General features: G+C 52.8%; 1 protein-coding gene across 1 annotated transcript; it reads right to left on the reverse strand.

The window, feature by feature from the left end:
• Positions 1-11,338: 11,338 nt before the first annotated feature.
• On the reverse strand, positions 11,339-23,939 carry HTR3A (5-hydroxytryptamine receptor 3A). The gene is made up of 9 exons (XM_065881830.1): positions 23,870-23,939; positions 21,385-21,551; positions 20,355-20,399; positions 18,081-18,190; positions 16,787-16,956; positions 14,360-14,520; positions 13,850-14,060; positions 13,518-13,739; positions 11,339-11,637 (listed from the first exon to the last, which is right to left on the reverse strand). Exons 1-9 carry the CDS (start codon positions 23,934-23,936, stop codon positions 11,339-11,341), a joined length of 1,452 nt encoding a protein of 483 aa, XP_065737902.1. The 5' UTR covers positions 23,937-23,939.
• Between the last annotated feature and the right edge of the window lie 1,295 nt (positions 23,940-25,234).

Here is a 25,234-nt window from a genome sequence, read left to right on the forward strand (position 1 = left end):
AGGTAGGGGGACTGTAAGGTTGGTTGATAGGTGAAAAGGATCCTATATTCATTTCCTAGGGCTGTCATAACAAAGTCGCACACATTGGATGGCTTCAAACAACAGAAACTTGTCTTACAGTTCTGGAGGCTAGACGTCTAAAACCAGCTGTCATCAGGGCCACGGTCCCTCCCACATTAAAAGATCAGTGGCTGCCAGGGCTTGTGAAGGGATGGTGGGGGGATGAATAGGCAGAACACAGGATTTTTAGGGTAGTGAAACTACTTTGTGGGACACTATAGTGATGGATACTTCTGTCCAAACCCCTAGAATGTACACAGCAAGAGTGAAGACTGAGGCAAACTATGGGCTCTGGGTATGGGATGTGCCAATGTAAGTTCATCGATTGTAAAAAATGTACCACTCTGTTGGGGGATGTTGATGATGGGGAAGGTTATGTGTGGGGCGGGTAGAAGGTACAGGGGAAATCTCTGTACCTTCCACTTAATTTTGCTGTGAATCTAAAACTGCTCTAAAATAACTCTTCTTTTCAAAAAGCATATTTATAGCCATTGACTTATACCCACCTACATGTCTATACCTGGAGATACACTTGCTTCTAGCATTGCATGTAAACATACACACACTTTTCTCCCTGTCTACATGTCTTTCTAGCAGCTACTGCATAAACAACAGGGAGGCACAGAATCTCCATCGGCGACACTGATGTATACAACTTTCTCTCCTTATGTAAGTGAGAGGTGTGTCAGTCCAGGTCCTCTGAGAATCAGATGCCAATATGGGATTAAATGTGCAAGCATTTTACTAGGGGGAATGCCTGTGAGGGGAACTGGGGAGGGAGACAGGGATGGCGGGGAGAGCTGTCAGACTGCTCAGTAAGTAAGTCTGGTCTGAGTGAAGGAGAGAGGGAAGGAATGAGGGAAGGAGTCTTCCTGGACTGCCATGCAGCAGAGGAAAGGTTTGGCAAGGCTGTCGGGGAGTCCTTCAGCCCCTTGTCCATCAGAGGAATCCCACGTCCCAGGAACGGGCCTCTCTTAGCATCCCTGCCACTCTCAGCCCCCGGCCAGGGGCAGCCCTTGGGGAGGCGTGGCCTTGGCACCAACACTGCTTTCAGGGCAGCACCTGGAGCCCTTGATCAATTGCCCTCAGCGTAGCTGGCGGTCCAGGAGCAGGGCGTTCTCATGGCTACCCTGAGAGGTGCCCTTTTCTTTTGTACTTAATCACTCCAGATTAAAAAACAGAAAAGCACGTCATAGTTGGAGAATTCACCTGGAGACAGAATCGCCTGTGTGGTCCTCTCTGTCACCGAGGCTTTTCTGGATGGAGCCTCTGCTCAGAGAGGCCCTTCAGGTTGGCGCCTCAGGAAGGCCAGGGCTGTCCGAGAGCTTGGCCTGTGCTCTGCTCCAGGCGTGCCTTGGGGAGCCCTGGCTAAGCTATTGCTGCTGTTTCCTGGCTGCTTTCGGGGAAGATTTCCCTGCTCAAGCACAGAAGAGGCCAGGACACTCTTGGCTGGTGTCTTCGGGGACCCAAACCTCAGATCAGGGACAGAGTGAGTGGGGAACGCCCACTCAGGGATTCCCCGTCATGTCTCCCTCTCCTTGGGGTCCATGACCTTTGTGGCAGAGCTGCCGGTCCAGCCCTCATCAGAGCACAAGGAACGGAGGGCGGCCAACCAGGCCAATGGCTCAGTGTGAATCATCTTGCGTCCCAGGCCGAGTTCCACTGATGAAACTGCAGAGAGCCACAGCGGCCCAAGCCCAGTACTGTACAGATGAAAGTCTTGTTTATGCGAAAGATATATCTACAGAGGGAGCAATAAACTGCAAAGCAAAGTATGAAGGTTTGCAGCAAATGCTATAAAGTTTTATATTCCTGAAAACTAGGGATAAAAGATATAACCATTTAAAGCAAAGTGGCTAAAAGGGGCTTCCACACGATTGTAAAACAGCCTTATAATAGCTAATTGCTAGTTTCTTATTACAGCGGAGAGAGTCAAAATAGCCTTTAAAATACCCGTTGTTGGAAAGTGGGAGGGAGAGAGGACAAGGGCAGGAGGGAGCGACCTGCCAGAAAGGGTTTGGGTCCCAGTCCCCAAGGGGTCTCAGAGGAGAGACCACTGTCATCCCTGCAAGGCGGTCCTGTCCCCAGTACTGAGGGCCTGAGGGCTTGTCCAACGTTCCCGTTCACTACCGCAGAGAACTTGAGTGACTGTGGACAAGTCATCTCGCCGCCCTTGGCCACAGCATCTTCTTAACCAGGAAGAGAGTGCACGATGACCTCGCAGGTGCTTCCAGCTCCGGTACTGTCACCACTGTCCACCCGGGGCCTCCACATTCCAGGCACTGTGTTAGGAAGGTAGCGGGGAGGACGGCTAAGATTCTGAGAATGGTGGAGAAGATCAGTGCAATTCCATGTAATATGTTGTGGAACAGAGGTATGTGTGGCTGTGATGGATGCTCTAAGAGCTCTCAGAGGAGATGACATCTGAGCTGCCTTTTGGGGTTGAGTAGGAGCTTGCCAGAATGACACACTAGGCAGAGTGACTAGCATGTGTGAAGGCCCATGACCAGAGCTTCCTGAGTGGTACACTTTGGGGTCCGTGTAAGTGGTGCCCCTGGGTCTATACAGTGCACAACCTGTGCAGCCTGACGCAGGCATCCTATGAAACTGGGGCCAGGTGCAGAAGATGGTGAGGTTGGTCCCAAACCCCAGCAGGCACTGCAGTAGACCTTCAGCTTTGGACCTCTCAACCCACCCCCATTTCCCACCGCCTCCCTTATATCAGGCCCCTTAGGGGTGCTACTGTTTAAATGTGGCCTGACCCCAGGGGATCTCTGTTGTACTCCCAAACTCTGGGGAACCCCCGGGGAACTATCAGGAAGCTAGGGAGAGGCCCAAATCCATTTCCCCCTTCAGCAATACAATTGCTCTTTTTACTCTGCAGGAGGACACATGGGTTTCCTCCTCCACAAACGGGATGATTAACGAAAAGTAAACTTTTAAGGCAGTGGTTTACCCCAGGATTCCTTGTCAATCCAGCCCCATTTAGCCAACTTCCAACCCCATGGGGCACATCCCCTGCCAGCAGCACTCCCTCCACACTGCACCCCACCCCACATAGAGGCACTGGGCAGCAACTCCTGCTTCGGGGGTGGAGGGAGTCCCCAGGACCTGCCCTTCAGCCCTTCAGATGGTGGAGATGGGGACCCTTGGAGCCCCTCCCGGCCTGCCTCTGCCTGCCCAGCACCGCTTCCTGCTCCAGAATCAGCCCATCCTTCTTCCTGGGGGCAGGAGGGCAGAGGCCGAGCTAGGACTCTACATAGCTTTGCTGAGGACATGCGGCATTTGACCCATGACCCTACAGGAAATCCTTCCAACCTCTGAAGCAAACCTCAGGAGGAAAACCATGACCCCAGAGGGAACAAAGGGCAGTGCTGTGCCTCTCCTCCCCTCCCCCAGCCCAAGATGGCTCAACTCTGAAACATGCAGGAGTGAAAGCATTCGTAGCCGACCAGCCCGGCTCAGGTCTCAGCCATGGAAGGGGGCCAGGGAATCCATAAAGAGGTGAGGTGCATGCGTGCATCCTGCTTGCCCAGGACAGTCCATGTGTAATTAATAATAGCACCTCCATTTCCAGGACAGAAATGCTCTGGTCTGGCTGATAATTACAGGATCATCCTAGCAGAAAGGGACTCACATAGAATCCACACCACCACCCCCTTCATTCACTCAAATATTGAGCTTCCACCCTGAGCCTGGCACAGGTCTGGCCCTGGAGATGAAGAGGCAGGCAGTCCCGGCTGTGGGAGCTCACAGATTTTGACAGCTACAGCGCCAAACCAGCTATGGCACAATGTGGAAGTTCTGGGGGCAAGTGATTCATTCTCTTAAAGGATCTGAGAAGGTTCACCGAAGAAGTGACATCAGGGGTTTCAATGGCCAATCAGCCTCCTTAAGGCCACTCCCTCCAGATTCTCCACTCAGCCCCACAAAGTTACTCTCCCGCCCAGATTCTCCCATGCCGTTTAGGCTGCCTGGGTCTCTCTTATGCCTTACTCCCTGCGCCTCACCCAAACTGGCAGTGACGGGAGAGGTAAAAAGTAGATTAGGGAAGGGGTTGCAGGTCAGAGCTCCCTTCTGCACAGCAGATGTCTGTCTCCCCCACCGCAGCTCATCCACTCGTTGGCCCATTAAATGCCAAGCGTGGGCTGCGTGCCAGTGCAGTGTGAGTGGCGAACGGGACGAGAAATACCGGCCTTTGGGAACTTACAGGCTGGGAGGCAAGATAAATGCTGAACAAATCACCCGACAATAAAGAAATGCCTCACAGCTCTTGGGAGAGTGAAGAAATGGCGGGGATGGGGGGTTAACAATGGGAGAAACACGTTGCTCACCTTCACAAGACTTTTGAGGGGTGAACCTTTCATGGGAATTTTAAGCCCAATGACAAACCCATCTGGCTGATGGATTTGAGTTTCATTAGTGAGAGCCAGAAAAATGAGTCCTTGGGTGAAAAGGGCAGGGGGTGGATATGTCAGCAAAGAGAAGAGGATAGAGCATAGAGCTGGAGCCTCAGGCCAAGATGAAGTGTCACCCAGATGGAAAGGCAGGATTTCCTGGACCCTGACCTGGGAAGGTCCTCCAGAGTTTATTCTATCCATCCCCCTGCCTGTACTGCTTTCTCAAAGAGGGTGGATTAGGAGAAGTGGGGTGGGTGTCTCTGTTGAAGTCTTCGGAGGGAGATGATTCTGCACCCCATTCTGGGTTTAACACCTCTTGCCTCAAGAAGCCCCAGGAAGATGAGAAAACTCTGGGAGTTGCGGGCATTGGGGAAGGTGCTGCCTTGGCCTGATCCTATATCTCCTACCAGGCTGGGGTCCTGGTTTCATTGCTTTCATGTCCCCTTCCCCTAAGGTCATAAAATAGCTCAAACTCATCACCATAAAGCTATTGCACAAATGAACACTGCCTAATGGACAGTATTATTTCTTATACAGTGTTAATTAAATAGGTCTGAAATGGACCACACCTCGTTTTTCCTGTGCAAGGGCCTGGGCAGGAAGCTTCTAGATTTACACATAAAAGCAATAAGAATACTGTAGTTAAAATTTATCAAGCACTTACTTTGCGCTGGACCCTTTACTTGCATTGCTTCTTTTACTCCTCCCCCAAATCCCGTAAGGTAGGTATTGTTAAGTGTGTCTATTTTACAGTTGAGGAAACTGAGGCACAGAGAAGCTAAGCAACTTTGCCCAAGATCTCACAGGGTGGTGGGCAGAATGATGCCCCCCAGAGACAACTACTTCCTAACACCCAGAACCTGTGATTATGTTGCATTACAAGGTAAAAGGGTCTTTGCAGTTGTGATTAATTTAAAGATCTTGAGGTGGGGGGTTATTCTGGCTCATCTGGGTGGGTCCATGATACTCACAAAGGTCTTTATAAGGGAAAGAGGGAGGCAAAAGGGACAGAGGAGGAGATGTGATGAAGCAGAGAGATCTGAAAGATATTACACTCCTGGCTTCAAAGCTGGGGGAAGGGGCCACGAGCCAACCTCTGAATCTCTAGAGTCTAGGAAAGGCAAGGAAACAGATTCTTCCCTAGAGCTTCCAGAAAGAACAGAGCCCTGCCGATGCATTTTGGACTTCTGACCTCGAGAACTGCAGGATAATAAATTTGTGTTTTTAAATTGGTAATGTGTTACAGCAGCAGCAGAAAACTAATAAGCACAGCTAGCACGGGGCAACAGCCAAGCTATGGGTGTTGCCCTGGGATGGGTAAAGAAATCATGTCATTAACCCTATTTGGGACCGACATCATCTCTACAGTCCTTACCCCAGAGCCACTGGACGGGTGTCTCCCAGGGTCCCGCCTTCCTCATCTCATTACTGACCCCCACGCCCACCCCTACACACACCTCCCCCACTCCTGCTCTGGGCAGCCCCTTACTCTCACTCTTCTTTTCCCAGGACAGTTGAGGAGCACTTCAGAGCCAGTGTGAAGGGGGATGGAGTTGGGGTCCTAGAGACATGGGCAGAAGAGAAAGGCAGAGAATCATCCGTGGAACGGATGGGTTTTGCGTAAAACAACTTCTTCACCATCAGGCATCAATATCTTCATCACATAAGCGGAAAGGGGAAAATAAACTAAGTGTGCAAATCAGTGCGGGGTCCAGGCCTGAGGACAGAAACAAGAGGGGCAGTTGTTCAGGGATGAGTACTGGCACAGCCTCCACCCAGAGCGTCAGGACAGGGCACCAAGCAGTCTGAAACATGATCCTTAGTGCTGGCCAAAAGGAAGGGGCTGGCCTTGAGAAAGGGGGACTCAGAGGCTCCTGAGGAGGGTTGGGGCATTTGAGGGGGAAGCGGGGAGAGAAGGGGGCAAAAAAAGTTTGCCTAATCCCCTCGATAGACTAGCTGGACTTTGCTGCCACCTTGCGGACAGAATTTAGAAGGACCGGGTTGTGACTGTCCTCGGCCCAAGTTTGACGTCCTATTCCGGGCCTTACAGGTTGGTACTTCTTTCTGAGTCTTGAGTGGGGGGTTCGCCCAGGCACATGGAAATGAGTCCTAGGCTCCCACGGTCCTGGATGGCATGTTCATGATGTGTCCCACTGCCAGGAATTTAGGTCTCTTTGCAGACAGGGACACAGGAGGTGGAATTGAATAGGAGAGACCCAGCCAGGAGGAGGATGATTCCCCCCCAAGCTGTGCCCAGTATTCACATGCTTTCCCAGAGGAGGAACCCAACGCTGTAGTTTTAGGGAGGAACTCTGTACAAAGGAGCCTGGGAATGCACAGGGGCGAGCGAGGCTGAGTGGGTAGAGATAGAAGAAAAAGGGACAATAAGGTATGGGACATAGAGATATGAATTCAGCCTGGTGTGGATATAACTTTATCCCCTGCTGGCCTTATAGTGAATGACCTTCACCCTGCCCATCTCTAAAATGGAGCCAACAAGGAAAAGGGAGACGTTCCTACCCATTCAGAATGTGATGTGAGCAGACCAAGGAAGGGCCCCTAAGCCACTAGACATCCCTCTACTCCAGCCTCATGGCTTCCCTGGGCTTTGGCCTCATACTGGGAGTATGGTGCCCCACAGCACCTATGAGCAGGTACTAATGTGTGCCCATTTTTCAGATGAGAAGGTTGAGGCACAGAGGAATTAAGTGCTTGTCCAAGGTTTCACAGCTAGCATGTGATGGGGCCAAAATTCAAATCTGGGGTGGCCCACTCCACATGGCACTCTGATATTGTACCCGATAAATGTATTGCAGAAGGAATGGGAGTGGCCATGCTTCTGGTGTCCTAGCTCTGGTTCCCTCCCAACTTGAGTTTTGACAGTGGAAATTGAGGCAGATCTTCTCCCTGCTCTGCCCCTTCCCAACTTAGATAAAGGTCTCTCTTCTTTTTTTTCTTGTGGTACGCGGGCCTCTTACTGTTGTGGCCTCTCCCATTGCAGAGCACAGGCTCCGGACGCGCAGGCTCAGCGGCCATGGCTCACGGGCCCAGCCGCTCCGCGGCATGTGGGATCCTCCCGGACTGGGGCACGAACCCGTGTCCCCTGCATCGGCAGGCGGACTCTCAACCACTGCGCTACCAGGGAAGCCCTAAAAGTCTCTCCTTAAAGGCTTCTAGGAAATGAGTTCCATTCCTTCCCTTTCAGACTCCCAATCTCATTCATGTCAGGAATATGGCTCTCAGGAAGTTCTTCTTGCAGTCTAACCTCCCACCCCTCCTCCCGCAGGTCAAGCCCAGATATAAGGTCCCAGATAGGAGAGAGAGAGGATGCGAAGCAGGCTTCTGTGTCCGAGAAGGGTATTCTTGGTCTCTAAAAGCAGAGTTTCATTCTCTAACCGTGACAGTCAGGGCTGGCCAATCACAGGCCTTAGTGGGAGAGCTTAAATTATAGAGGACCAAGTTAGAGGAAAGAAGAAGAAGGAAAAAAAAAAAAAAAAACCCGCCCAACTCCCAACCCCTGGTACTGCAGCTGATAGGTAATTATCTGCTGTTTGTGTGCACTGTTGGGGCTCCAGCCCTGACTGCCCAGGACGGACATTGCGGTCTGGGGAGAAGCCCACTGAGCTGGTGTCAGGTCAAGGCGATTGAGAGGGGCCCAGGCCAGACCTTATTCCCCCCCCTCCACTCCCCTCCAATCAGGGGAGGAGCTGCCCTCTCTTGCCCGCCACCCGTCCCCCAACACTCGGAGGAGAGAGGGAGTGATTAGCATGGGGCATTGTCCTTGGATAATGGGCCCCAGCTGCCGCTTGAAAGAAGAGACAAAGCGCCGGACCGCTCCACAAGCATTATCCCCTCGTTAAATCTCTGTTATTAGATTAGATTCAAAACGTATTGATTCAGAGGCTGGAGGGAAGTGAGGGAGGGAAGGAGGGGAATCTGGCTGGGGAATGTTGAACCATACCTCCCCACTGACTCGTCCTCCCCCCTACCCCACCAGGCAAGTTTCCCTCCTATTCTCTCAGTGAAATCTCCCCTAAGCCCACATCCTGACTCTGAGCTCAGCTACTCTCCCTAGACCCTCCCAAGAGCCGCGGAATGTCCACTGTTGTCAGGGGCCCTGGGGTCGCTGAGCAGAGATGGCCATTGCCTAGGAGGAGAGGCAGCCTCCCTAGGATGGTGGCAGTGGACTCCACAGCTTGGAGCACCATACAGGGCGGTTCAGGCTGGGCACTTTCAAGATCTTTAAGGGAGTCTTTTGAGGAGAAATGACAGGTTTGGAAAGCTGCGTGGATGGGAAAGAAGGTGAGAAGCGGGACTATTCGTAGGTGAATGGAGAAGGCTGCAGGAGAGGAGTGGAGATGAGACAGAGAGAACCAGGGTGCTTCCCAGAAGCACTTGTAAAGACATGGGCGGTTTCTGGTTTTCCCTCTCTGCCTAGGACACAAGGAGAGGGAAGGAACTGAAGTGGCAGGAGGAAGGAAGCAAGCAAGTTCTGGGAGAGATAACAGGTGAGAGGGAGCTTCTGGGTGTTCTCATATCCCAGACTGGGTAAAGGTCTCCTTGGGAGGAGCCCAAGATCAATACTGACGGACAGGGGTTAGTACACCGGGGGATCCTCTGGCCCTGGGTCTCAGTTTCCCATTCCTGGGCAGCGCAGCCTGGATGACGCATTGATGAGCTGATTGGCTGTGGCTAGTGGAGCGGAAGATGTTACGTGTGGTGGCTCACTCTCGGGTTGGTTGATTGGCTGCCTCAATGCTGGGCTTGTTACCCCATTGATTGTGGGTGAAGAGTGGGGAGGGGGAGATGGGGAATCGATAGGTTGATTAGTATCTTACTAGCTCTCTGGTTGGACACCTTGTCAATAGCCACCCACTTACTGATCAGTGGTGCATCGACAGTTCCAGACTGTCCAGCTTTCTTTCTCTCTCTCTGGCCTGAGACGTGAGAATCACCCAGCAGCATGACTGGCCCAGCAGGGCCAAGTGGAGAGTGGAGTGGGACAGCTTTGACCCCACGACCAGGCTCCCAAGTATGGGCTGCCAGGACCATCTTGAGAGAGTCGAGATGAGCACCCCTCATCTTTAGCCCAACCTGCGCTTAGCAGGAGGCAACAATTGTGAATGGGAGCCAATCTCCAGCCCCACAGTCTCCTGCTTTTTGCTGGGAAACCCTGATACCTATCCATCAGCAAAACAAACAAAAATCCTTAACCAATATGCAGAGCACATATGTCTGAGGTGGAAGTAGCAGATGAAACCTCATTCCAGGTCAATTTACGAACCAGCAGCCGGATAGACAATATTTAATGAGTTCTTTCGGCATGCTGGGGAAACCGGGGTGAGAAGAAGAAGCTCAGAGAAGCTAAACCAGACGAGCCTGCTTCCTCAGCCCCTAGGCTTTTTCAGACATGAAGCTCTCAAGGGCCTAAGATTCTGCCCTCCGTCCAGCTTCACTGGATGGTCTAGAAACTAGAGCTGCCGAGTTTGGGATCAGGGAAAGTATAGGTTCAGGTGATCCATACTGAATGCCTTGTAGTTGACCAGCCTTGAAACAACTCATCCCAGGTATTTTGGGGGGTCCTTTTCTTTCAGCCTTGTAGAATTCAGTCCCTAAGAGACAGGCACCCCAAGACAGGGAAAGAGATAAAGCTGGAATGAGAAAGGGAGAACCAGAGAAAGCCTCAAGCAAACATGGCAAACATGAAGCCATCATTCTTGGTGGTTCTGGCATTCCTTCCCTCTGAATGCTTGTTAGGTGGATGGAGTGATAGAGTTGGAATGCTCCTTAGCATGTCTTAAATCCTGATGTGTGGGAGAGGGGCCAGGATCTGAGACGCAAGATCAAAGACCACGCCCCGGCCTCTGCCTCCATCATGGTCCTGCTTTCTGGTGGATGTGCCGGGGGCCGGCTGCTGAGAGTTCCCAAAGGAGAAACATAAACTCAAGACTTAGCAGTTTCTGCTTTCAAACACCGAACCAGTGGGTGCTGGCTGTGGTGCCGACGTTCTTGCAGGGAGAGAGCTGGCTTCCAGCTTCACCAAGAGACCGTGAGCCCAGAATGATAGCAGGACCGTGTAGACCCTTCCAGCATCTTTCCAGGAGGTCACAGAACTGAGCACCCTCCTCCCCACCTCTGCATTGTGTTCATGGTCCTGACCCTCACACCTTGAATCCCACCTCCTATTCTTTCTTTTTCAGAACAGCCACTGTTTGGTCACTTCTTAATTCCTTGGGGCAGAGAGCATCACACATCTGAAACCACAGATAATTCCCCAACCTCATTTCCACCAGCAACGTCAGACCTCGTCTTCCACCCACCCAGCTGCTGACAAATGGTCAAGAAGAGAGTTTAGGGGCTTCATAGCATTTTATTACCCCACCTCCCCCATCTGATGGATGTTCAGGGAAGTGGCCAGAGGTGAAGTGAACAGAGAGATATTAGGGTTGGATAAACCTAATGCAGAGTTATCAGGCCCGTGTGGTAGAGAGCTGGTTTACCTTCCATCTCAAAACAAGGCTGAGGGAGTGAGCAGATTCCAAGGTGCCAATTCAGGGGAGCGCCGATGGGGAAACTGAGGCTTGATGCTTAGATAGAGTGAAGTCAGGGCATGCGTGGATTTCTCCTGATCTAAGATAGTGTGTTTTAAAGCCACAATGGGCCTGTAGGAGAGTGGAGGATGTAAGAGCCTTAAGCACCAAGTTTTTAGGGGAAGGGTTAAGGCCCTGTCTCAGGATTGCTGAGAGACTTGGCATTGGAAACAGGCATGGAACTGTTTATGTGTTTTGAGAAGGTCCCTGGCATCCCCTGGGCCCTGAAATTCTCCCATCCCCAGCCTAACCAGCCTCATTACCCACCCCCTACTGGGCTGGACCCACTCAGGAATACTGCCAGATGGACCAGAGCATGACCAGGGTGACGCTGTAGGCCAGCACCGCCAGCAGGTAGATGCGGAAGAGCAGCCTGTCCAGCACGGAGCCCACGCGCAGCCACTCCCGGGCCACCTCTCGGCTCTCCTCCCGTTTTTCCAGGAAGTGCCGGATGGAGGTCAGCTCCTGCAGCAGCCCACGCACCGCCAGGGAGGCCTCCCGCGGCGGTGGGGGAGGGCTGCCACTGCCCCTCGGGGTCTTCTCCAAGTCCCGGGATCCCCCCAAATGGCTGCAGTGGTTTGCCACGTCTAGAAGAAGGGCAGAGCATTGGCAAAGGAGGGAGGCCCAGCAGCCTTGCTTGAACACTGACCTTTAGGTTTCTAAGGCCTCAGACATTTTTATTATTTATAATCTTAGACCAAAAAAGTATAGAGAATAACGTACGTATTTGTGTACCCACCATCCAACTTAAACAAATAAAGAAAGCCAGTACAGGGACTTCCCTGGTGGCGCAGTGGTTAAGAACCCGCCTGCCAACGCAGGGGACACAGGTTCGAGCCCTGGTCCGGAAGATCCCACATGCCACGGAGTAACTAAGCCCATGCACCACAACTACTGAGCCTGTGCTCTAGAGCCCACTAGCCACAACTACTGAACCCGCGCACCACAACTACTGAGCCCACGTGCCACAACTACTGAAGCCCGCGCGCCTAGAGTCCATGCTCCACAGCAAGAGAAGCCACCGCAATAGAAGCCCGCGCACCACAACGAAGAGTAGCCCCCGCTCACCGCAACTAGAGAAAAGCCCGCGCACAGCAATGAAGACCCAACGCAGCCAAAAATAAATAAAGTATGGTTCATTAAAAAAAAAAAAAGAAAGCCAGTACAGTGGAAGATCCGTGTATACCTCTCCTTAGTCACATCCTCCGTTCCCTCCCCACATCACCAAGATCATGAATTTGATATTTATCCTTCCCATGCATTTTTTTAACCCATGGGCCTTCCCCAGCAATTTGATATCCATTATTTCATTTGAGCCTCCCAGCAGCCCCACAGAGAGGCAGAATAAGAGTAATTACCAACCACACTCTTCATATGAAGATGCTAAAGCTCAGAGAGGTTGTGACTAGCCCGTGGTGACACAGTTGGAGTATCATTTAAAGGGGAAGCCACCAAGGCCCAGGTATCTGGACTCCAAAGCCACTGCTCTGTCCACTACATCATATTGCCTCACTGCCCTCCTCTCCACGACTTCGAATCCTTCTAGACCAGAAAATACACCTTTGCATCACTACCTTCCCCAGGTGAGCAGTTGAATTAGGTATTAGGCTGTCGCGCGAGCTCACGATGAGATGGTCTTTGATTAACCAAATATCTTCTGTAAAAGGCCTGGCCCCAGCCAGGAAGAAGACGCAAGGAGGGGAGTGGAGTGGAGGGTTTAAAACACCAGCTTAGAGTCAGGTGGGCTTGGGTTCAAATTGTGGGTTCACCAGGTCCCGGCTCTGTGACTTAGGGCAAGCTATTTGGCTTCTCTATGCTTCTGTTTGCTGATTGAAAAATTAGAGTGAAGATCCTATTGAGTTGCCACGAGAATCACCTGTGACAATGCACGGACACTGCTTTGCAAACACCTGGTAAAGTGCTCAAGAAATAAACCAGCAAACCAAGCGCCACCACCACCAAGAGCAAGGATGACAAATTCCTCAGGGGCATGAGGAATTTAGTGTCCCTCTGTACCCTGTCCCTCTGCCTTATAGGTGTTTGAAATTCTAATGGACCTGGTCTTTGGCTGTTTCTAATGAGAGAGTGTTAGGAACCCGGGTGCAGTGCTGAACCACATGAGGCTAGCTGTCCCATAAGTGCCCGAGAGGCATCCATTTGACCCCCCCCCCCGCCCCCGCCGCCTCGGGATCCATCTCAGGAGAGGCCACCCTCAGCCCAGAGGTCTCAGCTCCTGATCTGCTCAGCCTCTGGGACTCCTAATCCCTCTCCGTCCCCACCTGGGATGATGCGCAAATACAAAGGTGAGGAAAGGGTTTGATTGATGCCTTTGGCTGAAGTCCACCGTGGGTTCTCTGTGCAGGATGGTACACACTTCCCAGGGCCTGCCCAGGCTCTCTGGCCCAGCTAGCCCTCCAGAGAATCCCTCCCATGTCCCTGCATCCAGGCCAGAAGTTCCCTCTCTCACCTGAGCGGTCATCGGTCTTGGCAGCTTGGGAGGTGGCTGGGGGCCTCCGGGAAGTCGACTGTTCCCCTAGGCAGAGGAGCCGGGCGACTCTCTCCAGGACCAGGTGTCGCAGCCAGGCAGGCACCGGCTGCTGCAGGTTCTGCTTGTGTACCAGCCGCACGATGAGGATGGTCTCGGCCAAGCTGACCACCAGAAGAGCCATGCACACGACGAAGTAGACACCTGTGCACCCCGCGGTGGGGCGGGAGTGGGGGACACACACGGGAGGTAGGAGAGGGCCGGTTCCTCTGTTCCTCGGTCGCACTGAGCTCTTCCCCGGGAGCGGGCCTTACCAATGAGGGGTGTGCCGATGGCCGTGGCCGGCAGTGTGTCGGACACAATGATCAGGAAGACCGAGTAGCCCAGGAGGAGCGTGATCTTGAAGGAGACCCTCTCGCCACTGTCCGGGGGCAGGTAGAAGCCTACGATGTCCACGACCATGAGGAAAATACTGGGCAGCAGCAGGCTGACCACGTAGAATAGGGGCCGCCGGCGGATGACCACCTGGGACCAAGAGAGGAGCTCTGGGGGAGCCGGGAGCAGACGGGTCCTGCACCCAGGAACCACCACCCCATCCCAGACACCCCTGCTTCGTGGGGCTTGCAGCCTGGATTGCTCGGAGAAGGAGATGGGCAGACCCCATATTCCACCTCCAGATGCAGGCTTGTGGCTGTTCAGGAGAAGTAAAGGACGATTCAATTGCATTTCCCCACCTACTTCACTGAGGGAAGAGTGTGAGCTGGGAAAGGGCTATGCCTCCTTAAGTCTACCTGGGTGTGACATCCGCTTCGTGTCCGACTCACATAGAACTTCATCTCTGCGTAACAGTCGCTGCTTTCTATACTGAACTCCTGAAACTGGGTCAGCACCCCCAGCAGCTCCCACTCGCCCTGGTTCACGAAGATGCTCCTGTCCAGTTTCACCTTTTCCGGCAGGCGCCACAGGGAGAGGTTGATGTCCTGGACTGAGAGAGGAGAAATCAAGCAGCTTTGGAGTCTGAGCCAGGGGTGTGCCTGTGATGGTGGGGCAACACCCACGTGGTGTGGCTCAAGCCTCAGCTCTTAATCTTCAGCCTCAGTTTTCTCAGCTATACAATGAGGTAATAGTGCACACTGTACCTGTCTGTGCAGTGGGGCTGTAACAAGAGAGACGAAGTCTTGGGTGGGAACACAGCAAAATGCAAAGAACCAGCGAACCATTTATTAGGAAGTTCTCTTCTCTCTGTTTCTGTTTCTGTCTTTGTCTCTGTCTCTCTCTGTCTTTCTCTCTCTGTCTATCTCTGTCTGTCTGTCTGTCTGTCTCTCTCTCTCTCTCTCTCTCTCTCTCACACACACACACACACAGCCCTTCAAGCACCTTTCTAGGTTTCCTGTTAGAATTTCTCACTTAGACAATGAGCAAGAGACAACTTTCCTCACCTTTGCCTTGATAGAGCTGCCTGTCTTTAAAGGTGAATTAGGAAAATAAGCACTTATTATTATACTCACTTATAGAACAGCAGTTATACTGCTCTGTATCAATACTAGAGAAACAGATATACATATGCACAAAAGGACAGAAGTATGCACTGCCGCAAAATATTGGGGGAGATCTAAATGGCTACCGATCAGGAAAATGCTTAATAAGGTATCATGCAGTCCAAATCATAAGCTATTCTACAGCAGTCAAAATTTATGAGGAAGAGCTAAATCTGCAGTAACTTGGAAAAATGTCCAAGACCTGTTGTTGAGTAAAAAGGCTCAGATACCAGTGTATAATAGAACATGAAATATTTTACATTTATGTAAAATAAAAACCTATAAGACAATTTCCAGGCACTTTCCATAGATGTGTATGTATGTATATATATTCAAAGGATAGAGTAGGATCTGGAAGAACATATTATGTGAAGTTTGTACTGATAAAAATTGTTAAGTCTTGGTGTGGGGAGTTGTTGGTAAGAGTTTGGGACTGAGAGTAAAGGTCAAAGATCAAAGATTATTTGTAATTTTGGCTTTCAAAAAATTTTTTTTTGCCGCGCTGCGTGGCATGCAGGATCTCGTTCCCCGACCAGGAATCGAACCCCTGCAGTGGAAGGGCAGAATCTTAACCACTGGACCGCTAGGGAAGTCCCTGTAGTTATGGCTTTTGTTCAAGGGAGTTAGGTATTACCTTTGCCATTTACAGTTAATGCGATAAAATCAGTATAGAACTGGAGGATACCTTTTTGCAGTAGGGCAATTCTCACTTCACCAGACCATACTGGGCACCTAATGTTTGTCCACTCAATAAAAGTTTACCGAGCGTCTTCCTTTGGGCCAGCACTGCCCTGGGGATCTAATGGTGGATAAAAATCATGTCGCTGCCCTCTCTAAGTTTCTATCTGGAGGAGTAGACATTGAACAAGTCCTTACAAGTGACTAGAAGTGGGGAGAACAGGAGACTAAGAAGTTGAGTGCTGGGGGTGCCTCTTCTGGGGGATGAGAGGGGGTTTCCCTGGGGCACGGGCGGGGACACTGTGATTAGGAGGACCATAGAGAAGTTGGCCCAGCTGTGGGGGGGGCAGTGGGGCAGAAAGGGGAGGGAGGGGAGGGACACATTGGCCTAGGAGAGGAAGCAGCATGTGAGTAAAGGAAAGAACAAGGGGCTCTGGGGCCCAGGAAGGCAGGCAGCTGGGCTGGGGAGCGCACACCAGGTGAGGCCGGATGGGTGGCCACACTTTGCAGGGGCCTCTCAGCCAGGTAAGAAATTTGGATTGTGTCTCAGGGAAGCAGACAGTGACATGATCAGATCTGCGTTTTAATGAGATCTCCCTGGCTGCTGTGAGGAGCATGAATGGGGGGGGAGGGAGGAAGAATGAATGGGTGGGGACAGCTAGGAGGCTACTGCAACAACCTGGGCAGGAGATGAGGGTTGCTTGCACTGGAGGGAGGGTCCATCAGTGGAGAAGTGGCTGGATTTGAAAGACATTTCGTGCCAGATCCTACCTGTGATATTGGGAAAGAATTGTCCCTGAGCATCTTGCCGTCAGTTTACACTGTCTCATTCAATCCTTATGACAACTGAGGGAGGCAGCAAGGGCAACAATGGTAGTGCCATTTGGAAGATAAGGAAACAGAGGCTCGGCAACATTAAAAAACAAGGGGTGATCAAGTTGGAGGAGGGAGACTGCATCCTAGGGTGTGCTCCTCAAGCGGGCACCCCGGGCGCCCCCAACATGTGCTCCCACCTCCCGAAGCCCACAGACTCACTGGTGTGCAGCCAGCTGGTGAAGGTCAGCGAGCAGTTCTGTACATCGAAGGGGAAGTTGTAGATGTCGAGGCTACAGGCGGTCACCACCTGGAGGGGCTTGTAGTTCTGGACCTCTCCATGATGCCGGACATACACGTACGGGATATTTGGAGACTTCCCCACGTCCACACTGGCCAGGGAAGAGGGGTCGGTTTGGGACTCAAGAAGTAGGTGAAGCCGTGGGAGTCTGAAGGTCTCTGAGCTACTCGGCAGGGAGGGTCTAGGCAGCAAGACATCCTGGCAGTTTTGTCTGGCCTCCATTTTTCCAAGCTTCTTATCTATCTTAGGCTTCCTCACCTGCCATTGCCAAGGCCACTTTCCAAGCAGTAAAGGGCATTTCTCATTTATTCCCCTGGCAACCTCACCACAAAAGGCAGGCCAGGAGTCCATGGACCCCCCCAAGCCACGGGCTGTAAGGAGAATGCCCAGCTGTCCCCATGCGCCCCCCACCCGGGCTGGGCAGACCTCAGCCCCCAGGATCACCAGCCCGATGGTGACGGGCAGGCTTGGTGGGAGAGCAGGACCTTGGGTTCCATCCCTAGAAGTCCTGTGAAATGAAAACCATCATTTCCGGGGTGGGGCAGTGGGGAAGGAGCTGGCAAAATCAGTGAGAAGAATTGGAACGAAACAGCAAAGTCCTGCAAACTTCATCCCGTTCTATCAGGCCACCCTGGGCCGGGCTCTCCCAAGCGACCACTGTGGCTGAGCCTCACATCCTGAGCCTGCAGAGCCTTCTGTGACATCAGGTTGAGAGATGAGAAGTCAAGACCAAGGCTACGTCACTGTTTAAGCTGGAGATCCAGCCAGAAACTGGGGCTCCCCAATCCCTCCAGCCTGAGCTATGCAAGGCCGGGGCTCTGAGTCAGCTGCCTCCCCAAATAACAAGGTGAATGGCACCCCCTGGAACTGGGTGATGCGGGAGGTACTGGGTGGAGGGCAACTGGCCCCCACCACCTTCTCCTTCTGTGTAACTCCCCCCTCATTAGACTATTGTGATTCAGTGTGGATTCATTCACTGGCCTCCCTTCCCGGGGAAGGGGGCCCTTGGACCAAGAAGTGCAGAGTTTCTACATCAGACATAGAAAAAGAGGAGTTTTCTAAAAAGAAAGGAAAGGGAGAAGAAAGACAAAGGGGAATTGGGGCCCGATTCAACTTTACCTATGGTTCGGCAGGTCTAGTGGGGCATCTCAAATGCAACAGCAGTGATCCTGTCTCCCGCCCCCTGGCTGCCCAGTATCTGGTGACTGTACTCACAACTCATTGATGAGGATGTCTGGGACCCAGATGCTTTCCGTGGGGATGGACAACTTGGTGATGTTGTCAAAGTCCTCAGGGTTCCACTGGAGAAACTCATCAGTCCAGTACTAGGGGAGGGACAGGAACGGTCACAGGCTACCCCGTCCGTCTCAGGCCGAGTCGTCCACAACTCAGGCCAACTTCACCACTTGGAGCCCAGGTAACAGGTGGGCATCTTCTTGGGAGAATCTGGGTGTCAGTGGCACCCAGACCACTCAGCGGTACCCAGATGTCCCCCCACCTCTGTACTTACACATCCCTACATGCGAATACAACACAGACGGATGCAGCCTCTCCCCGGGAAGGTATTCAATAATTTCTAATGTTACAAACCCCCTAGCCACCAACTGAGGGATCTTAGACAAATTGCTTCTTGGGTCTTGATCGGCACATATGTAAACAGGGATAATAGCATGCACCTCATAGGCTAGAGATGGTTATTACTAAATTTTGATCAATGCCTCCTCCGCTATCCTGCCAGAACGACTGATCTAAAACGTAAATTTCATCACGTCACTCCTTTGCTTAAAAGTCTTCAGTGGAGCTCCACTGCCATTAGGATCATGGACAACAAAGGCCCACCCGATCGGGCCTCCACCTATCTCTCCAGCCTCATTTTTCTTGCCATGGCTCTCTGTGGAGTCTACACTCCAGCCACATGGAATTAAACATGGTCAAAACCTCTGCATCGCTGCGTATCCCGCTCCCCGCATGCGGCAGTCCTGCCTTCTTTATCGAGGTGAGTCTTACTCATCCTTCCAGATGTAACCAAGGAATCTGTCTGTTTCCTTCTCCAGGAGCCCCCATGACCCCCACTCCCCAGGACGAGTTTAGTGCCTCTTCTTTGCTCTCACAATTGGCATCTTTTCTTTGCCGCATAGGAGCGGCTATCTTGCTGTGTTGCATTGTCTGTTCACGTGTCTGTGGCCTCCACTAGTCTATGAGCTCATTGTGGGCAGGACCTGAGTCTAATTTGGTGCCTTAGCACAGCTGCTGGTACATAGTAGATTGGCATCTCCTACTGCTGGAGCAGACAAGTGACCCTGGAGGTCCAGAGGTGGGACTTAAGCCAGATGTCCCGGGAAAGGGGCCCCAGAATGCCTGTTCTGGCTTGGGTCCCTCTCTTGAAGCAGGTGTGCTGTGTATTAAGAGATCTCGCTAAGGCAGAAAGGGAGGAGGACGTCAGGAATCAGCATTCTGACTTCTCCCTCCACCCCACTCCCTGTCCCATGAGGAGCGGGAGGGATTTAACAGAGACCCACATACACCAGGTGTGTCCTCAGAGCCTCTCTCGGGTTTGACTTCTAGGAACTGTCCCCCACCTCCTGCTGTCCTCTCTTCAGCCACTTTGGTGTCCCCTCCTGCTCTGATGTCTTCCCCACAGCCTCAGGGGCTGCCAGAGCAGGACCAGCCTGTGGACGGCAGCCCGCACTGTCTCCTGCCCTCCCCGGCCAGCTCCAAGCCAGAAATGCTGCCAAGGCCTCGCAGCCCTCCACACACCAGTGCCTGAGCGTTGCCCTTCAGAAGCTGGAAGAGGGGCAAATGGCCGGGGATGGGGAGACTAACTGGATGGAATCATCCTGTTTCAATCACCCGATTTGGTTGTCGTCCAATTTGGCTTTAATAGAAGGAAGAACTTTCTAGCAATTAGAACTGTTTGAAAGCAAAGTGACTGCCTTCTGAGCTACCAGTCACTGAGGTGTTTGAGCAACAGAGGTGGGAAAAGCACATGTTTGTGAGGCTGTGAAAAACTTCAGAAACCAGGGTGTGGAGGATTCATCCTCCACCAATCTTTTTTTTTTTTTTTTTTTTTTTTTTGCGGTACACAGGCCTCTCACCTCTGTGGCCTCTCCCGTTGCGGAGCACAGGCTCCGGACGCGCAGGCTCAGCGGCCATGGCTCACGGGCCCAGCCGCTCCGCGGCATGTGGGATCCTCCCGGACCGTGGCACAAACCCGCGTCCCCTGCATCAGCAGGCGGACTATCAACCACTGTGCCACCAGGGAAGCCCCACCAATCTTTAAGCCGCCTTAAGCCGCCTTAAGCCACCTTAAGTCCTGAGGTTAGAGGGATCCAGATTCAGGAGATCCTGGATCTCGTGAGTAGGCCTCCCACCTCTTCCCTCCCCTCCCCGCCCCTCCCCAAGGCCTCTGAGATCCTGACTCCTTTGAGACGTAGGAGCCCCAGTCCGAGGAAATGGGGGTGGGGGAGGGGCAGGGGCTGGTCAGCTCACCTGCCGGTACCAGATGTACGTGGTCAGCACCTGATTCTTCTCATCCTGTGGAGAGAATGGGAGCTCAGCGTAGGTGGCCCCGTGGGCTGCAGGCCCCTTGCGCACACCAACCCCAGCAGGAGCTGCTGCTCTGTGTCTCTGTTCACTTGGGAAGTGAGAGTGAGGAAATGAGGTGGAGGAAAAGGGGTGAGCCAGGAAGAGTTGGTCTTTTACTAGGACACACCTAGAAAGAAGTCCAGTGATTTCTTTTTTAACATCGTGCGTGTGTGTGTGTGTCTTCTATTATCTTCTATTCTGTTGTGTGTATTTTACATATACATTTATAACACAATAGAAGATAATGATAGAAGACATATAAGAGCATTGTATAGATATATATCCGTACATTTATATGTGTGTATCTATCTCCTACTCTAGCATGGAGTCAAGCTGTACAAAACCACACAGGATGAAAAATCCATCACTATCCCTCCCTTCGATCCAATTCCCAATTTCCCTTCCTGAAACGGCCAACTGACTCTAGTAGAGACAGCCAGAGAAGTCCATTCCACCCATCCTACCCCAGTGCAGTGCCCTTGCAATTGCCCTCTCATTTATCTCTGCCCAATGTCCTACCTCCTCGGCCGGGCAGTGCACCCCACCCTACTTCAGTAATTGATTAATTGATTTATTTAGGATTAATTCTTCAACAACAATTTAGTAACACCCGCCATGTACCAAGGACGTGTGTAAGACAGCAAGGGTGTGGAGACGAATAGGACGGTCTGAACCCTCACACAGCTCACACGGGTAGGTACGATTGTGAAAACCACATGCGCTGAGTGACCCGCTGGCTGTAGGGTACAGGAGAGGCAGCCATGAAGGTGACCCCAGTTTTCTGGTTTGGGCAGCTCTCCTGAGCCGTGGTGCCAGAGCACAGGTACTGTGGGCGCTTGAATGCCCACCATGTTGCCTGGGGGTGACTTGGTCTCACATGGTCTCCCACCCAGAAGGTCCACCTCTGAGCCGGGCAGTGGGGACAGGCGCTCACCACGCTGAGGATGGCGTAGACGATGACATCAATGGACACCGTGGTCGGCGTCCTCCAGTCCCGCACAGGCCGCACACCCTTCTTGTAGTTGGCCAGGAGGTGATCTGACAGCCGCAGCAGAGCTGGCCTGGAGGCATTCTGGGCCTGGGGGCCCCGCCTGTGCTTGGCTGGGAAGGAGAACAGTTCAAATCAAACAACAGAGCCTGAGTCTCCCCCAGTTCTCTGGCCCTGGTTTGAAAACTATTAAAAGGAAAGTGTCCTCACCCTTCCCAGATACTCCCATAGACTGAAATTCCCATCACTAGAGCATGCCCAAATACAAAGATATTGTCTCCTAAGGGTAGCCTAGGCGCCCATTTACATGAGAAGGGAAGCTGGGCTGTGAAAGCAGGTGCCACAAAACAGGTGAGGTCTCAAGTAGGCCAAGGGCTGAGAAGGATTGAGAGAAGCTGCCTGCCCAGAGGAGGTGGGCCCATGGGGCCCTGCATGAGGGGCTCTGGGAGATAAAGGGGAGCTGGCCCTCGGGTGTGATACTGGAAAGTGTGTCCCCAAGTGCACAATTTCTAAGCCCAATGGTCTGCCGAGGGTCAGTCTCAGCCAAGGTCACATCTCAGCGTCTGCATAGCACATTGTCCCCTTGACCCCAGCCTGCAACTGGTAAGGAGAAAAGGGTGGGCATCCAGTGAATATGGACATTCCTTCTCCCTCCTGCAAAATCTACTCAGAGGAGATCCCTGCCCCCTCTCCACACTCACAGCAACTCCTGGGGAGGGTTTGCCAGGCCTCCTTCTAGGGTAGCCTTATGGGCAGGTTTGATGGGGTTAGGAAGAGGGCTGGGCTGAGGTGTGGATGAAGTGAGGAGAAACCAAACGGTCCCCAGAGCAGGAGGCCTGCAAAGATAAAACAGTGAAACCCCAACCCCTAGGCCCTAGCCCCGCTCTCTGGGGATTTCACGAGCACCACAGTTGTCCGACTGGGAAACAGTAGAAGCACCTCCTGAAAGGTGCCAGAAATATGAAGGTGAAAGACGGGGTCGGGGAGGGGAACAACTTGGAGGACCAGGGCACAGGCTGCAAGGCCGTGAGGGGCTGGCAGAGGGAGACCGGGGTCTTTCACAGACCAGGGGCCAGCAGGCCCGGCTTTCTCTCGACAAGGCTGCTTCTTCTCCCATCTCATCTATCATGTGTGGACCTCTAGAGCAAGTTGGTCCCGCAGAGCCCCCTTCCCGCCCCTCACCCACCTGCCCCTGATAAACTTTCAGCTTCCCTCAGAAAGGCAGAGAAGAGCAGAGAGAGAGGAAGACAAGAGGACATTTATTGAGTGTCTCCTTTGAAAAAATATCAACGGACGTATTGTTCATTTCAGTCTCAGGAGAGCCCACTGGAGTGAGTGTCATGACACCCCATTTATAGATAAAGAAGGTAAGGCTCAGAAGCCTTGGTGAGGCTCCGCAAGGCTCAGAAAGATGAGTGCCATGCCCTGCAAGGGAAGTAACTGAAATTCAAACCCAGGTCCCTGCGTGTCTTCACTGCACGACAGCTCAGATCCTACTGTCTGGGACTCTGATCACTTTGGACAGAACAAGTCTGGGTCCTGCAGGCCTCAGAGCAAAGGACCGATGCTGGGAGGGATAGAGCTTCTCTTCAGCCAAGGAAACTCCAGACCACAGCCCTAACTTGCAGCCCAGGCCTACTCATCCTGGGCTGAGTTTCCCCGAACGACAGCTCATGGGAGGAAAACCATTGTGCCCAGAAGCCCTTCAGATCCGTCCAATTAAGCACATCCTAACTGTGCCCCAGCCCCAGCTTCAACCCTGCTCTGGATGGAGAGAAAACCTTCCCAAGTGGGGAACAAATATTGTCTGCAGCAAAAGGAAATGGACCCTTTTGTGACCAAAACGCCCTGTGTCCCCAGGAGGCGGAAAGGGATGGGTGGGGGAATGCAGAGAGAAGTTTGGTGCTATTAGAGGTTAGCCCTGGAAGGAACTTTAGAGAACCCATGCAACGAAAGCAGTGAAGCTGGGGAGACATGGTGACATTCATTCTGGTCTCCACTCTACTGCTAAGGAGCTGTGTGACCCTGAGTGAATTACTCCCCGTCTCTGGTCCACAGCATTCCCATTTATAACAAGAAAGGGTGGACCAAATGAGCTCAAAGTTCCCTTGCAGCTGCCCTTCGATGAGTTTGGGGGCAGGGCAAAAAGAGAGGAGCCCCTGTCCCATGCCCATCTAAGCATTTCCCACACAGCTCAGGGCCCCTCTCTGCAAGCCCTGCTCTCACCCGACATTCAACATCCCCAATTTCTAGCTGGATCCCAGTGTGTTAAAATCCTTTCATGCTCATATGTAGTAAGATCCCCAACTTGCTTGTAGCCCCACCCACTCCAAAACCCTCTTTCCCTCAACTTTTGGAGGGGCCAAGCATCCCCTCTCCCACCGCTGTAGCTGCCAGCCAGGTCCTGCGTGCTTCCCCACGGTCTCCTTACCTTCTCCCTGGGCCAGGAGCGTGGGCAGAAGCAAGGCAAGCAGCGCCTGCGGCACCCACAGCAGCATGGCGAGCTTCTCGCGGTGTCGGACGCCTCGAGTGGCCTTCAGGGTGAGCCCTGCTGAGGACCAGCCTGCCTGCGCTCTGCCAGCCTCATGTCCCAGCCAGCCTGCCTCTCCCAGCTGGCTGCTCACTGCAACTTCGGAGGCTGCAGCCTCGCACTGCCCCGGCCACCAGGGCTGGGAAGCCGCCAAGTTTTCCTGCAATCAGTCCTTCAGCTGGATCAGGTTTCAGGGCGGGGAAGGAAGAAGAGGGAGCCAGTGAGAGGGGAGCCCACCAGGTTGATGTCATGCGGCCAGAGCTCAGTCCACCCATTCAGCCAGGTGGCCTGGCCAAGTTCCCCAAGGAGCAACTTGGTGTCGGGGGGCTTCAGGAGCTCCTGGAGCAAGGGTACAGCCTGTCCACTGGGGGGGTGCTTTAGGCTGCTGCCTTCATTTATGCCCGTCAGCAGCATCGGGCTGGGGCAGGGTGGGGTGGGGTCCGAGAAGCAGGAGGACCGTGCTTTAACTCCACAGGTGACACAGTGCCCCTACCTAAGCGGGTGACTGGGCATTATCATTAAAGAGCAAATACACATTTAACTGCTCCCCTGCCACACGCGCACACACAAGGACACAGAATGTCCCATTCTGTATCCTTGGGGCTCCCTGTGGGTAAACATGAGGCACCCCCCGCCCCGCTGTAATTTGCTCCAAGCCCAGGCCAATGTGGCCTGGGGCCCATTCCTTCCACTGAGCCAAACCCTCCAGAGACAGCAAGCCAGGAAGGAGCCTCAGACACTGAACTTGATCTAAAAGGGGCAGCACCGAAGCTGGAGGAGAAAAAGGGACAAGAGGAAGCTGAAAAGAAACAGAAGGTAAACTATAGAAAGGGGGGGTCTGGAGAAGGAGAATGGGGAGAAGTAAAAAAGTAAAAAGAAAGCTTCCCTGGTGGCGCAGTGGTTGAGAGTCCGCCTGCCGATGCAGGGGACACGGGTTCGTGCCCCGGTCCGGGAAGATCCCACATGCCGCGGAGCGGCTGGGCCCGTGAGCCATGGCCGCTGAGCCTGCGCGTCCAGAGCCTGTGCTCCGCAATGGGAGAGGCCACAACAGTGAGAGGCCCGTGTACGGCAAAAAAAAAAAAAAGTAAAAAGAAGTAGAAAAGGAAGACGAGAAGAGAAAGAAAAATTGGTAGGAAACTGAGAAGGAAGAGGAAAATAGAAGTAAAAGGCAAGGAAGGAGGGGGACAAATAGAGGAAAAGAAGGAGGAAAAGAGGAGAAGAAAGAGGAGGGGAAAGGGTGAAGCAGAGGCAGCAGGAAGGGGCTGA

This window comes from Phocoena phocoena, chromosome 8, assembly GCF_963924675.1.
Source record: "Phocoena phocoena chromosome 8, mPhoPho1.1, whole genome shotgun sequence".
Classification (NCBI taxonomy): domain Eukaryota; kingdom Metazoa; phylum Chordata; class Mammalia; order Artiodactyla; family Phocoenidae; genus Phocoena; species Phocoena phocoena.